Here is a 15949-nt window from a genome sequence, read left to right as displayed (position 1 = left end):
ACAATAACAGTCGCAACAGTAAAAATGCCAACAGTGAATGAATTCTCTCTGTATCGAGTGCTTGCTACGGGTAGGCAGCCTACCATTGATACCTGCACGCTACATGTTTACATTTTCTTCCACACTCCTATTACCCCTCTCCCTCCCTTCATCCCCTTCTTGATTCTGTTCCAGGGTTTGGGGGGACAATAAATCAACTCCATAACAGATAAAGCTGCAGGCAGCTCTAATCCCAAAACCACTCTGGTCTTTCCATTACCTCCTGTCCTGAGCTGCCTGGGAGACAAATCCCCATCCTCAGCTCCATTTACACTTGATTTTTCATACTCTTCTAAGGAGCTGATGTGGTCAGTATTATAAACCTCACTGGACACACAAAGAAACTAAGGTTCACCTAGTAACTTACCTCGAGTCACACAGCCAATAAGAGTGCAAGCCTGGGATTTAAATCTAAGACTATTTGGTCTTCAAATTGAATTCCTTATTTGACAGAATAGTACCTGGCCCCCAATGCTGACAGGTTATCCCCATTTTTCTAAACAACCCCACCAACAATATGTGATCCATTCAGGGACCCCCTCAGGCTCAGAGTTCCAGGACCAGGGGATTCAAGGTGAATCCAAGCCATATAGGTTCCACCAAAGAGGGACACACAAAATCTCTGGTCTATCGTTATTCATCACCTATTACAATAATCTCTCCATTAGTGACAGGAATAATAAATGCTACCAATATTAAGAACCATTACCATGCATTGAGCCCTTACTATGTGCCACATACCTAAAAGCCGCAAGAACCCTACAGTGTCGTCATGGGATTATTCCTTTTCCAAGATGAACAGAGGCCCTACAGGTGACTCTAACTTGCCCAGGGTAAAAGGTGGGCTATGGAGATACTGGACTTGAAGCCACTTCCATAATCCCTCCCAGGACCCGGGGTGGGGGGAGGGATTGCTGCCAAGAAGAACTTTTCTAGAAGCAGAATGTGCCTCTCCTTCTTACTACACAAAAAACGGGCGTGAGGAGGAAGCATGGACCCTCCAGAAGCAGCTGCTGGGAGATGCCATTTTCTCCACTGTTGCTTGTATTCAGGAGTCAGTGCAGAATCAGGGCAGAACGTGGTTGGGCCAGGCTGACCTCCAGGGCCCCCCCGCCCCGCCCAGGCAGTCTTCCCAGCTTGCCAGGTAAGAAGGGTTGCTGCAGTAACCACCCTGGTCCTGGCGTGAGTGCAGGTACATTCTAGTGTGCTGGGGAGCTGCCTGATGACCCCGCGTACCTTTGGAGATGGGACATTTAACCGATGAGTTCATCTAAGAGCACAGCCTCAGCCTGCAACGTTATTCTTGCCTTCCGCAAATATTTATCAAAGACTGACTACGTACCAGGCATGGCACTGTGCTACATGCTGGGAAGGCAAGTGTCGAGAAGGCAGCTTATATGAAAAGCATTCTCAAAGTACCAACCACGAATAAGAGTAGAAGTGTAGAGGCATGGGCTGAATTGTCTTATTCATTCCTATTGTTAACAAATATATCTGGGGAAATTCAAATTCTGGGGGTTGGAAATCTTTCTGTGCAGCCTAGTCAAGGAAGATAGTTTGGACAAAGGGAATGACAGCCTCAAATCCACCTGTGCTACTACCTCCATCAGCACCGTTAATTACTACCACCAGTACCACCATCGTCCTGCCACCAACACTACTACTCACACCACTATATCACCACCACCACCACCGCCAACATCTCCCCTGCCATTATCACCACCACCACTAATACCACCCCTCATCACACTACCACGATAGCACTCCTATCACTAACACCACTAACACCACTAATACCACTACTAATACCCTATCCTCATTATCCCTACTCTAATCATCATTACCACCATTAAGATCATCATGCTCCAGCATCACCATAAACACCACCTATCATCAGCACCACAACTGCCATTAATACCACCAGTCACCAATATCATCGGTCACCAACACCTCTGCCATCATCAACATTAGCCCTACTATCATCACCACTACCACTTATAACATCATCCCTTATGACTATCATCATTGCTACCACCAGCACCGACACCATCACCATCATCACCACCACCATCATCAAGATCATTACTACCATGGTGACCATTATCACCATCTACATATTGATACCCACCATTTATACATTGCCTTACAGTTTGCCACATACATGCACATTGTCTCACTTAATCCCCATGACAATCCAATGAGTTGATATCATGATAGTTATTATTTAACAGATGAAGAAACTGACATGCAGAGATGGGTTAAGCAATTTTCTTAAAACACACAGCTCATAAGGGGAGTTAGACTGGCCTTTGGTTCTATTTTACTCAACACCCCACACCTGTTTTTTCCTCCATCAACTCTAAGTAAGCAGTTATGGAATGGTCCCCAATGCTCTATGTTTTTGCACTAAACCACAGCCTTTGACGTTCAGATACTGTGGATAGGCATAGGGGGTGGTGTCAGAGCTATGTCCAAGTTTCTTTGCCACACTGATCCCAATTATGGAATCTCAAGTCCTCCTGCATCTCTGTGAAATGTCGGTTCAAGTCACCAAGTACCACTCGTCGGCTCAGAACTGTGTCGAGCTTCTCGGAGGAGCTCAGAAGGGCAGAAAGAAAAGTTCCGGTCGGTCGTTGAGGAAAGTGTACTCTTACTGGAGAGTCATGCACGTTTACAGGGAGTGATTATAGAGCAATTCAAGGCGATCAACTGCTAAATCATGCAGGACAAACAGTGAGTGCATTGGGAGGGTGGGGGGAGAGGAGGCGGGCGGAAGTGATCACCGGGAGACTTTTGGGGAACAGGGTGCGGTGAGAGGGGACAGTCCTGATCCCCACTTCCTTTGTCCTGTGCTCGTCCTTGCTCTCTATCACCTGCCAGGACCCTTTCCTCCACCTCAATAAAGGTGGACAGCCTGACTCCCTTCTCTGCCTCCATTCTCTTCCCTCCCATTTCTGATAACAGCCTTTCCAGTGACATCCTCCAAGTCACAAACGTGCAAAGCATCACTGTCATTGTTTATCCCTTCTCCTTTCTTGCTGTCTGCTTCACTGACGTTCTCATGCTATTCCTTCCGCCTAGAACTTCACCACCTACATTCCTGCCTGGGCCAAGCCCTAGCTCTGTTATCAACCTCAAACGCCACCTCTTTCAGCCTTCCTCTCTGATTCTACAGCCCTGCCCCTCAGGAGGAGATGCTCTTTCCCTCCCCGGAAGCCCCACAATGTAACACAAGCATGTGGGTGCTGGAATCAAACCCTCTGGGTTCAAATCCTGGCTTGGCCACTTATGAGAGATGAGACATTAGACATTTCCTTCCTTATGCCTCAGTTCTTCAGTTTCCCCATCTGTAAAGGGTCAAGTTATAGTGCTGACTTCCTCATGATGCTATAAGATTTACACAAAAACCAAGCTGCTAAAGTGTCTGGCACATAGTCGGAGCTCTATAGATTTGTGTTAATAGTATTATTATTGTCACCAGCGTGAAGCTCCTTGAGGGCAAAGGCAGTGTCCTACATCACTCTTATCTCCTTCTGGCAGCTTCTCCTTCAGGGGAAGTAGATGGGAGCCTGACGTGGCTCCCGGACAGGGTGCACGATGTGGACCAATGTACAGAGTGGTGGCTCAGGCAGGTCAGGAAGAACCAGGACAGTAGCACAAGGCAGGAACACATGCAATAGGCAGTGGGGAGTGAAGGGTGCCCCTGAAAAAGTCAGGACAAGATTCAATACTCAGTCTTCAGTCCCAGGCCTTCCCACCCATCCTCGCAGTGCACCCTGGGGACATATCAAAGAAGCAGGGTGCTTCTAGGAAATGCGTGGGGCTGTATTTGGAGTCAGTCAGAGCTGGTGTGAATCCTGGTTCTTCTACCAGCCACCTGAAGGGACTCGGACAAGTCACTTCCTGCCAAGTCTCAGTTTCCTCATCTATAAAATGGCGGGATGAATGCCTACCTCTCATAGTAGGAAAGTTCATTTGCTAGATGGGGATAATGATAGTATATACCCCATAGGGTTGCTGTGAGAGTTAAATTAGTTTAATGTATCAAAAGTACTTGGAATAGTACTTGGTACAAAGTGTTACACACATGTCATTTCTTTTTACTATTGTTCTTATTATAAAAGCTTTTAGGGCTTCCCTGGTGGCGCAGTGGTTGGGAATCTGCCTGCCAATGCAGGGGACACGGGTTCGAGCCCTGGTCTGGGAGGATCCCACATGCCGCGGAGCAACTAGGCCCATGAGCCACAACTACTGAGTCTGCGCGTCTGGAGCCTGTGCTCCGCAACAAGAGAGGCCACGATAGTGAGAGGCCCGCGCACCGCGATGAAGACTGGCCCCCGCTTGCCGCAACTAGAGAAAGCCCTCGCACAGAAACAAAGACCCAACACAGCCAAAAATAAAAATAAATAAATAAAATAAATTAAAAGAGATTTGCTTACAAAATATTTAAGGAAAAAAAAAGCTTTTAAAATATTGTTATATTTGTCAACAGCTTGCAGAGTGCCTGGCACACAGTAGGTGCTCAATACAGATGAGTTTTGTCTTTTTCCTGTCTGGTTCCAACTCTGAAGCTGAAATACCCAGCAGGCACGTTCAAGAGATGCTTAAAGCACCAGCAAAGTAGAGGCATCAAAACTTGTGAAAAAACCTGTTTTGAAAGTATATTATATTTCAAAAAATGATCAAAGAAGTTATCATGGGAAAAATCTGAATTTTTTTTCATTTCTTTAGACTTATCGTACTTTTCTGTTTTGAATTATCTAAGTAGCAAATGGTGAGGCAGTTGGTGGTGGGGACACAGTCTTTTAGCCTTTGGGCCTTTAGGGCTTAGAGTCTAATCCAGCCCAGTGTCAGCACTAAGAAAGGGAAGGAAAGGGAAGGAAGAGAGCTGGGAAGACTCTCTAAGAGACCCTGCTGATTGTGCAATTTGACCATTTGACCGTCTGGGAGAGTCTCACAAGGATGAGTCCCAGGGATGGAGCGAAAGTGCAGCCTCCATCACATGAATGCTAATGCACTGGCTTCCCAAAGGCAGCTGGGCGCCCTGTGGCCTCCAGAGCCCTCCCTTGGCCGCCAGCGGAGCCCTCCTCTTCTTCTGGCTCCAGGGTCGGATGGGTGAGGAGGCCAGTGGCTGTCATTTCCTGTCTCTAAAAGCTCGGGAGCAGCCACAGTTGTTCAACCTCTTCTTGGGGGTCAGAGGCCTGCTTGCCCTGGATGTGCCCTCAGGCCGGAGGAGGTAACTTGGAATCAGACACACTTCAAATCCTTGCTCTCTAATACTAGATGATCATAGAACCTCCCTGAGCCTCAGTTTCCCGATTTGCAAAATGAGGATAACAAAAAAACCATCATAGGACTACTACAGAAATGAAAGAAGATTAGGCAGGCGAAAGGCTCTGGGACACGGCAGGCCTTCAAAATTTAGAATTCCTCCTCTTCAAGCAATGCTTCCCCATCTCTCCAATTTCTACCCTAAACAAGCCTATTTACCCTGGAGGAGTCCTGATTAATTGCTTAGTGCAGAAAGCTTCCTACAATAACTAGGATTGTTCGTTTGTTTTCCAACAGAGACATCCTACTAGGCCCCCTGGAAAAGGCATTTGACTTTCATGCTTCAGGCCCTTCCTTTGTCCATTAGACTCCTACTAACTTCTGTCAAGTCTTCTGGCTTCAAATCCCACACAAAGGCTTTTGCTCAGAATCCAGGCGGTCAGCCTGCTCTGCCATACTGAGCATTGTCAATGAAATCCCTTGTGGGGAGATGTCAGTAGTTCACACCAGTCTCTCCTGCACCCTGTCCCGGCCTACGGTCTTGGAAGCCAACTAGATGAAGACCTAGAATGCCCCCTTGTCACACCTTCAGGTAGCATAGATCTTGGAGGTAAAGCTAAGGTGATGGCTGGTAGAATCAAGATTCAGGATCTCACTTGGCTGGAATAACATTTTAAATTAGCAAATGAAAACTTAATGGGCATACATAGCCCTACCCTTCTGTTTCATTTAAGGAAAAAAAAGAAAAAAGGATCAATTGCAGAAACGCTGATCTGGGGAAATATGACTTCCTGGCAATTCATATAAAAACAAGCAGTGCTGGGGAAGCCTGGGGTTCAGACCCCAGGGCTGACGCTCAAGCTGTGTGACTGTGGGCAGACCGCTCGCCTTCTCTGGACTTGTTTGGTTATCCTAAAATGATACTTAAACCAGAAGGCTTCAAAGGTCCCTGCCAGTTTGATATATAATCCTATAATTATATATACATATATATCAATATATACACACACATGCACACTATAATCTGTGCTCTAGGGCTTCCCCGGTGGTGCAGTGGTTGAGAGTCCGCCTGCCGGGGCAGGGGACACGGGTTCGAGCCCTGGTCTGGGAAGATCCCACATGCCGCGGAGCAACTGGGCCCGTGAGCCACAACTACTGAGCCTGCGCATCTGGAGCCTGTGCTCCGCAACAGGAGAGGCTGCGACAGTGAGAGGCCCGCGCACCGCGATGAAGAGTGGCCCCTGCTCGCCACAACCAGAGAAAGTCCTCGCACAGAAACGAAGACCCAACACAGCCAAAAATAAATAAATTAATTAATTAATTTTAAAAAAAAGAAAAAAAGAATCTGTGCTCTAAGTCAATGTTTCTCCAACTGCAGTGGGCATCCAAGCCACCAGGAGATCTTGTTAAAAATGCAAGACTCAGTAGGGGCCTGCGACTCTGCATTCCTAATAAGCTCCCAGGTGATGCAGAGGTTGCTGGTGCGAGGACCACACTTTGAGTGGCATGGCTCCAAACAGCAGTAACTTGCCTCTAATTCACCTTTGCTATGTTCTGACCACAGTATCTTACGTGCATTATTGCATTTAATTCTCATAACGACCTTGGAGGTAATTACTATCAATATCTTAATTCTCTAGATGTGGAAACGAAAGTTCACAGAGGCAAGGGCACCTGCCTGAGGTCACATAGCTAATATGTTGCACAGCTAGGTTTTGAATCCAGGTCTGTCTAATCAAGAGCACGTGTCCGTACCTGCTATACCACATATACATGTGTAATACAGATTTAGGCCAATGTGTGGCTAAGGACGGGAAGGGAACTAATGAGAAAGCAGAAGGCAAATGCACCAGCAAGTTCTTGCGTTTGTTTCCTTTGCAAGGATGACCACTCATCCACCCACTGATCCCTCCCTGCCTCTCTGGACCCTGTGAAAATACAGACTGATTCTGGTGTCCGATTCTGATGGTTTGAAATTCTAACAGTCTTGGAGGTATTTAAGCGCTCTATCCTTCTCTGACAGGCAAGGATGGCTGTAACAAAGGGAGAAGAATTTAGTTCACAGAAATGATTACAGCAGAGGAGAAATGTTTAATCCTATTAATGAATTTGCTAATTGACCTTCTGCCCCCAATCATTTCATATTCAGGCTTTTGGAGTGTCAGATTAAATGGAAACAGATCCAGGGGTGGTTGGGGATGGGGTGAAAAGCATTTTGCTCAAGGCCTGCAGATGGCTCAGTAGTTCCGTATGCTAATGAGGTGCTTTGTCTATCCCTGGATGCCTTCTCCCCCACCTCCACACACCCTGTTTTGGCTGTTCTTCCTCGAGGGGAGGCCAGGAGGGGAGGAGGCTGGTGAGCTTAAAAGCTCAGGCTCTGGGATCAGCCAGAACCAGGTCCTGCTATCCGTACGCTGTGAGACTCCGGGCAAAGCACTGCCCTTCTTGGAACCTCAGTTTCTTCATCTGCAAAATGGAAACTGTAATAGGGTCTGTTCTCCAGGGCTGGGAGGAGGTTAATAAAATAACACAGGAAAAGGGCAGAGCAAGGTGCCTGGCACAGAGCGAGGCCAGGTCAACGTTAGCTATTACTATTATTATTAACCCTGCAGATGAGCCATGTTCTCCTATCTCACCGTTGGGAATTTCATCATCATCTGACACTGACGGCTTCCCACAGAAGTCACCGGAGAAACTGCTTGGGATTCCAGTGGCCATAGCTGTGATGGCTCTGGGGCCCACGGGGTGGACTCAGAGGCCACAGCTCGAAGGCACAGAGATCACCAAGGACTATCCAGTCACACTGCAGATGGAGCAACAGAGGAGGAAGGGACCTGCCCTGAGATGGGACAAAAGGCAGCGGCAAAGCCACTACTGCCCCGAGTTGCTAGGATCATCTCACCTTCTGTGAACCACTGTGCTCACCACCTCCTGGGCCCCTTCCACAGCCCTATAAAGGAGATAAGGGAGACACCATGACTGTCCTCATTTTAGACAGGAGGAAACGGAGGCTCAGAGAGGTTCAGCTAAGAAGTCACAGAGTCGGAGTTTGAACCCAAGTCTCTTACTTTAACCCAGTGGTCCTAACCATTGCACACCCTATTCCTAACTCTCTGATTTGACTGTAGCTCCCACTGCCACCCCCCCATCCCCCAACTGCCCCAGGGAAGCTTTCAGTTTGACCTGGAAAAAGAAGAATTAATCCAATGTTCTGCTCCCACGGCTAGGGTATGGGACTCTAGTGACAGCCCAACTGATCACAGCTACTCCCTAAAGATGACCTATTTAAAACACTACCTGGAGGGAAGGGAAGCATTTAAAGATAAGTCAAGTTGTCTGAAAGTCTCAGGACTCTCTCAGTCTCTCTCTCCCTCTCTCCCTCTCTCTCTCTCTCTCTCTCTCTCTCTCTCTCTCTCTCTCTCGCTCTCTCTCTCTCGCTCTCTCTCTCTCTCTCTCACACACACACACACACACACACACACACGCACACAATATCTCTCTTTCTCTCTCTTTCTCTCCCCCCCGCTCCCCAATACTGCTCGTCCTCTGCCTGATGAATGGGAACATCAGCTCCAGGGCCATTATGCAGTACTTTGCAGCACTTCTCCCCATGAGCGGACCCGGATTTCTCATCTGCGAGGCCGCATTCCTGCACTCCTTGGAGCCATCAAGAACTCACAACCTGGTCTGTCCATCCTTATCTCCATGCAGACAACATCCATCAGCATCAGGCCTTGACAGAGGCCCTGGAATAAGACTCATTCCCTGAGAGCTAGTCAGAGAGACGAATGCGTAAATCCATAATCACATATTGTTCGGGACTGGAGCCAAGGGAAGGAGCAACAGCTGTAGGAGAGCAGGGGAGGGAGAAATGTGCTCTGCCCACAAGAGCTTGGGAGGAGATGACATTGAATGAGGTCTTGAAGGGTGTGCAGGAGTTCGCCTTGGGAGGTGGAAGTGGAGGGAGAGTGGGGAAGCCAAGGGGGATCTTGGGTAGAAACAACATCAGGGAAGCAAAGTTAAAGGACACTTACGGGATTACTTAGTGAACAAATAACTGAGTGGACAGATACACAGATTCTTGATCTCACCCAGACAAGACAAAGGGGAACCTGAAATACAAGGGAGGGCATTGAGGGTCGGTCCTCACTTTAGTTTTTTGAATGAATCAACAAAAGAGTGAGAGCCTAGAGATACTTTTCCATCTTCCCACCTTCCCCAAACATACCACACACCTACAGGTATCCAAAAAATTACCAGAACTCTTCTTGACTGAACTTATAATTTTCAGCTCTTCATGAAGCACTAGTTGTAAGTTTACTATTAATTATCTGTACCAGGGCCTCCTGTACCACTGACTCCTTCCAAGTTTCACGGTGGGGGGCTTAGATCCAGGATTTGGGCAGCATGACTATCAATGCTCTTCATGCAAAGACAGCCTCCTATCATAGCCTTTCTGGGACTTCATTAATCATTCATTAATTTATGGATTCATTCACTCATTCATGCACTCTTTTCTTCAACCATTCCTTCTGTCATTCATCTGCTTCCTCATTCATGCACTCATTTATTTATCCCCTCATTCATTCAATCATTCATTCTTTCACTCACTGGCTAATGTACGTATTCACTTGCTCATTTGTACATTTACAAACCATTTATTAAGCAAAGCCCTTCTAGGCATATAAAGAAGTCCAAGACACGATCCTTTCCCAGGGACCAGGACAAAAAGACCTCAAGCAGTCGTCCTTTCACTTCCATCTTTCAGTCTTTACCATCTCCCCCTCCCCATTTGCTTTGAGCTTCCTTGATTTCCTTCTGGGACGGAGGGACCGGAACTGTGCCTGGCACTGGGAATGGTCTCCCTGTACTTTTGTGACTCTCAGGGGGCTGGGGCGCAGGAGCAGTGTTCTCAGCACTTGCCTGCTTAATGGTAAACAGACTCAGTACATTCTGTGGACAGAGCCAATTCAGAGCCAGCAGACGAAAGAAAAGAATTCATTCCAGGCAGAGGGCTGGTAACTGAAATTCCAGTGGGCAGCTAACTTTTCCTTCAGGGTCTGCAATTCCAGGAAATAACAGAAAGTGGCCAAGCAGTCCATTATTTATAAGTTCCTCCAGAAAAGATTTATGGAGTACCTACTATGTCCAAGGAACCAAGCCGGGGACTATGAAGGATGATTCAGAGTACCTCCCCTGAGAAGCGGACGCTCTGGGGATGGGGTGAGGGGTTAACACCTCCATCAGTTGCCTAATTCAAAGCATGACTTGAGAGTCATGAGAATGTACACCTTAAAAGATTAAGGAATTTAGATAGGAGAAGTTGCTTCTTTCCAGGGCCTGGGGGAGCCTTCCTGAATGTGGAAATAGCTGAGTGAGGTCTTGGAATGTGGGTAGAATTTTAACTGTTAGACAAGGAAATGGGGGGAAGGGTAATACAGAGTTAAAAGGATGGACAAAGATGCAGAAACGGGTAATGCTCAGGGCATGAACACCTCTGTAAATCAGTATTCCTCTTTTAGACATAAGAACACTGACATTTCCAAGGTGAAATGACTTGCCAAAGGTCCCTTGAGCCCAGGACAGTGTGACAGCAGGGCTACTGCTTCTCTACGCCTGGCTGCCTCCCATTGGTCTCCCAGATTTTTCCTGGTTGAACATGCTGCCCAGAGCAATAAACCCCAAACCTGGCCTCATCAGGAATATTGTGCTTCCATAAGGTCTCTAAGGTTCCGAGATGCTCACTGGTCTAGCAGTGAGGGGACCAGTCCCATATTTGTCTCTAACTTGCCATGTAGCCTTGGAAAAAGCATCTAAAAGCTGTGAGATTTTGTTGGCTCATCTATTCAATGAACACTCTGGAGATCCCAAGCTCAGCCCTTCCTGAAGGTTCTGAATGCTTTCCCTCGGTCACGGAGGATTGATAACCCAGCCACCCCTGCAAAGTAGGCTTATTTGCTTATAGGCAAATTTCCACTGAGATGCCCTTGGGCTAGTGACGTTCTCCCTAAATTCTCTCACCCCCCTGCCCCTCACACAGGCCCAGCCACTGCACCTGCGTGATCCTCATCTGATCACCCCTGACATCCCGACCCTTTAAGCCCAGAGCTGTGTCCTTCATATGATAAACACATACAAAACTGTTGGAGCCAGAAACCCTACCTGGGACTGGGATGCAGAGGCTGAATCCCTGAAGCGGGACTTTTCTCATTCTTACTTAACGACAAACAAAGGTCCCAAACAGAGGGAAGGATAGGAAATTAATTTAAAACTTTTTTATTCAGTGATGTAGCTCTTAAATAACTTTAGATTTCTGTTGCCTTCTGGAAGCTCTCCCCAAACACCCAGGTTGGGCTAGGCATGTCCCTCGCCACTAAATCATGTGGAGCTTTATATGTATGTGATTCCAAATTATATTTTCAAAACATGCAGGGTATTTGTTAAACAAGATACAATGTTTTCAGGACCAGCCACAAAGCAGAGGTCAGCAGGGGCTGCAGCAACAGAACCAGCATCTGAGCACGTGAGGTTCGGGTCCTAGTTTCCTGGACACAGCAGAAGGAACGCTCCAGAACTGAGCTGTGAGGATTCCAACAGGCATGGACTACTTCCAGGATGGCTTACTCTAGGCATTTGGAAGCCCTAAACACTAGAGCCATAAATTGAATAGTAGTTAAAATTTGCTGACTACTTATCATGTAACAGAGCTCGTGCTAAGCATTTGATTTGCATTATCCCTGAAATCCACACAGCACAACAGCTATTTTAAGATGGTAACTACTACTGTCCCTGTTTTCTAGTTGAGGAAAATAAGGCTTAGTCATACAGCTAGTAAGTGGTAGAGCCTGGATTTGAACCCAGCAGGGAGACCGATTCCCGAGTTGAAAATCTCCACCACTCTCTTCTGACTGTTTGCAATTAGATCTGAGGCTGGTGTCTCAGACATCATAGTGGCAGCTCTGGTAAGAGCATCAGCAATAGAAATCTTCAAATTTGAGAACTGGATGGAACCTGAGAAAATGTCTAATGTAACTTCCGCCTTTTACAAAGGTGAAACCTAGGTCTCCATGGGGGAAGGGACCTGACCAGGAAGTGATCCTTGATCACTAGCCTTTCCAGCCAGTTTCCAAGCCACTTTTCTCTGCAGAAAGGGTCTTCTGCTGATCAGCATTCCACTGAGCTAGACAGGAAGATAAGACTCTGCTCCAGGACAAAGGCCTGGGGGAATGTACATAGCTGGAGCCCTGGATAATTCCAGCCAGTGTGGTGTGGCTTTGTGCAAATGGGGCTGACCAGACACCCCAGGCTCCGGGCAGCTTGTCATGGCAGCCCATCCACTAGCCCTGGACCCACAATGAGCTTCAAACAAGTGTTGTTGGGAGAGTTAAGTGAGAATGCGCAGATAAAGCACCTAGCACTGTGTCAGGCACACAGTAGGGGCTCGCTGAATGCTGTGCCCCCGCCTCTCTTTTCTTAGACTCCTAGGAGAGAGAAGCAAAGAGCTCTGGCCTCTTGGAATCCTTTGGGAATCCATCTGGGGTGACCTGCAGTTTTGTGTAGGAAAAGGGAATGGTAGACAGTAACGTCTGAGTAACGTCTCAGCTCATAATCTTTGCTCAGCCCTAGGTGAGGAACTCCATATCCATCGTTCAGTTGATCTTGGCATCTTTCAGCAATCTCCTCTGGGTCCCTGGTAGCTGCGGCCGACACAGTAGATGAGGCAGGGTCCTCCCTCTCTCCACTCCCTCCACACCCTGTTTCCTGCCAGGAGATAGTATCCTGTCCATTTTATGGATAAGAAACTGAGGCTTAGACAGGTGAAGGGATCTGCCTGAGGTCACATAAGGAAGGAGCGATGGAGCTGAGATTTGCACCCAGAATCTGTTGGACTCTAGGGTCCCAGATCTTTCTGTGACACCTAGCTGCCTCCCAGGAGTGCCACAGGCATTGAAAATATATTAAAACAAATCCCTGAGTTTCTTACCCCCACAGTCCCCTGGCCTCTGGGACCTCATGGTGGTCAGATGGTGGGGAAGGAGACCAGGATTTGCTGCTGAACTTTGTCCCCAGTCAAGCAGTATCTGAGGATCTGTGAGAAGTGGGGCTCTTAATGTCAAGGTCCTGGGCCAAGGCTTGCAGACCTGTCCTGCCTAGGACTGGTAAAATGGCACCCAGTCTCTTCCCTGCCAGGAGGATGTACAATGCAGCTGGACAAATGGGTCGAAGCCTCTTCCCATGTTCTAGGTTCTGAATGCCAACCCAGCTTCATCACCTGAGATCTTCACCCAGAGAACTTATTCCTCAGTATTCAGCCAGCCTGATGTCTCTGGGGACTGGGCCAGATGTCGAGATCCCTCAACGACAAGTTATTCATGGGGAGCTATCTCTGCGATGCAGACTTTCCTACTGAATCAGGAAAGACCAACCAAGTCCTGAGAGTGCACTCATTGTGCACCCTGGGGTCCACCATTATCCTAACGCTGATGTAATCACTAGCCAGCGTAAGGCGTAGGAACTGCAACCTCACCTGTCACCAGAACCTGGGCCCCAATGGCAGAACTTAAAGGTTTAACTGTCAGGTCACTTAAAATCCTTCTACCACTCACAATAGTATTTGAGCATAAAAACCAAACAAACCAAACCAAACCCATCATATTCTTTTTCCTAACTGCATCCAGTGTCTTTATTCCAACAACCAACTTTCAAACAGCTGGATAGGAGGCCTGCACAGTCCCCTGCGGTGCAACACGTTTCCCCCCACTTCACATGGACCCGTTTCATGACTGTCCCACTGGTGAGATTAGGCTTATCTCAGCTGGAGTCCAGGCAGAAGGGACCCAGGGATATTATGCTTTCTAATCTCTGATGTTAGCTCACCTCTTCACCAGACCTTGACAGTGCTCTGGGCTCTCACAGCACCCTCCTGTGATGCCCTGGCTACCAACTCCCTAAAGCCACCAGGACACGGGCCCTGAGAGTTTTACCACCTGCCAGCGGCTGATTCCTTTTGGCCTGCAGAAAGCACTCTCTCCCTGATGATGGACCCCCAGGTCTGCACAGCATCGCTGCTTGGGGGTGGGGGGGGCGGCAGTGAGTGAATATGTGAGCACCCTCGCTGGATGCCCACAGTCGCAGGAACACCAACGGTCATGGGAACGGGAAGAGCTTCCCAACATTTACACTCAGACAATTTCGTCCCCACCTCCCACCTGTGAATTTGTCTCTGCCTTCTGTGCCTAGAGATTCCTCCAGGAGTAGGGTCCTGGCACCTGGTGCCCCGGAGAGGTTCCGTGGCCCCTGAGGCTGGAGCCCACTCTGGGTCCCTGCTCTGCCAGCTCACGGTTATTCACACCAATCCTCCCGCCGGTTTCTTACTCCTTTGGATACAGGAACCTGAACCCACTCCTCATGGGGAGGGGGGGTCCGGGCCAAGGAGGGCAGGTGGCACACCCCAACCCAGCACCGAGCACCCCCAAACCCAGCCAGGGGAACAAAAGGAAGAAGGAGGTGGCTTACCTTTCGAGGGTCGTCTTTGTTTGGTTTGCAGAGACGAGAAGGTGCCCATGACGGCCCCCATGGCAGCGAAGACTTGTGTGCGACTTGGGACCTCGGGCCCTGCCCCTCCCCTCCACTGGAAGGAAATCTTCTACTCCGAATTAGAGGAGAAAAAAAAAGCCCCCGGCAGCTCGCCGCAGCTTGGTATTCAGCGAGCGTGGGGCTGGGGCGCTGGGAGCCTTTTCTTTCCTTCTTCAGCCCTGTACATGCACTGACTCACAGGGCTAGCCGCTCCCGGCGAGCCCTCGGACCCGGGACCGGCCGCTTCCCTCGCCGAGGACCGAGGACGATGCCCCGAAGCCTGCCTGGCGCTGGACACCGGGCCGGCGCGCCCGCCCGGCCGAGGCTCCTGAGCCAGCGCCGCGTGCGCTGCGGGAGCCGCGCTCGCCCGCCCCTCCTGCCGCACGCTCGGCTCCCCTCCCGGCGCTCGGGCTGGGTCTCGGGGGGCCGAGTACCAATCATGAATGAACAGAGCGGGGACGGCGTGGAGCGGAGCCGCGCGCGCCTTCCTGCCTGCCTGCCGCGCTCGAGGCGAGTCTGAGGCGCGCGGAGAGCGGCCGGCGGTTAACCCCGGAGGGGCGGGGCGGGGCGGGGCGGGGGCGCACGAGGGGCGCGGGTCGCGGACGCCTGGCCGATGGGTGGGGCTCAGGGGGCAGCTGACTGCTTCCCGGGAGAACGTGTGTGTGTGTCCCTGCGTGGGGTGCGTTGTTTCATTTTACTTCAAGGGAAATCTTTATGGGGTGGGGCAAAGTCTGCTCCACCCACGGCATGGGATGTCTTAGGAGGAAGGTGCCTTCCTGCTCCTCCAGCGTCGGGGCGACCTTTGAATGACAGGGAATTGGGAAGGGGAAAGGAGCCCTCGGCCCCTTTGGACACTTCCTTACTCTCTTTTGTTTCTTCCCTCTCTCCCTCCTTCATCCTTCTCCCTCCTTGACCCCCAAGAACTTACAAGCTATCGTTAGGGGGCAGGACCCCAAACCCTATCTTGACTTCTCATGCAAAAAGCCAAAGTTTGGGTCTACTCGTTTGAATTCTCCTCAGCCCCCAGGTGGTGCTGAAATGCAAGGTTTGCTCCCCGGAAGCC

At 49.3% G+C, this 15949-nt stretch overlaps 1 protein-coding gene across 4 annotated transcripts in view; it reads right to left on the bottom strand.

The window, feature by feature from the left end:
- Window positions 1-15949, bottom strand: part of KCNIP1 (potassium voltage-gated channel interacting protein 1) — a 356323-nt gene that overhangs the window by 215709 nt on the left and 124665 nt on the right. For 2 of the 4 annotated variants that reach the window (XM_059919629.1, XM_059919628.1), the window contains exon 1: window positions 14827-14931. The exons of the other annotated variants lie outside the window; for them this stretch is intronic. In XM_059919629.1, coding sequence (XP_059775612.1) covers window positions 14827-14887 — 61 coding nt within the window. In that variant the 5' untranslated portion in view covers window positions 14888-14931. Of the gene's footprint in view, window positions 1-14826; window positions 14932-15949 lie in introns of those variants that run through there. 4 annotated transcript variants of the gene reach the window in all.

The sequence above is a fragment of the Balaenoptera ricei genome, chromosome 3 (genome assembly GCF_028023285.1).
Source record: "Balaenoptera ricei isolate mBalRic1 chromosome 3, mBalRic1.hap2, whole genome shotgun sequence".
Taxonomy (NCBI): Eukaryota; Metazoa; Chordata; class Mammalia; order Artiodactyla; family Balaenopteridae; genus Balaenoptera; species Balaenoptera ricei.
Note: the sequence above shows the minus strand (reverse complement) of the source record. Positions and strands in the feature narration are given on the sequence as shown.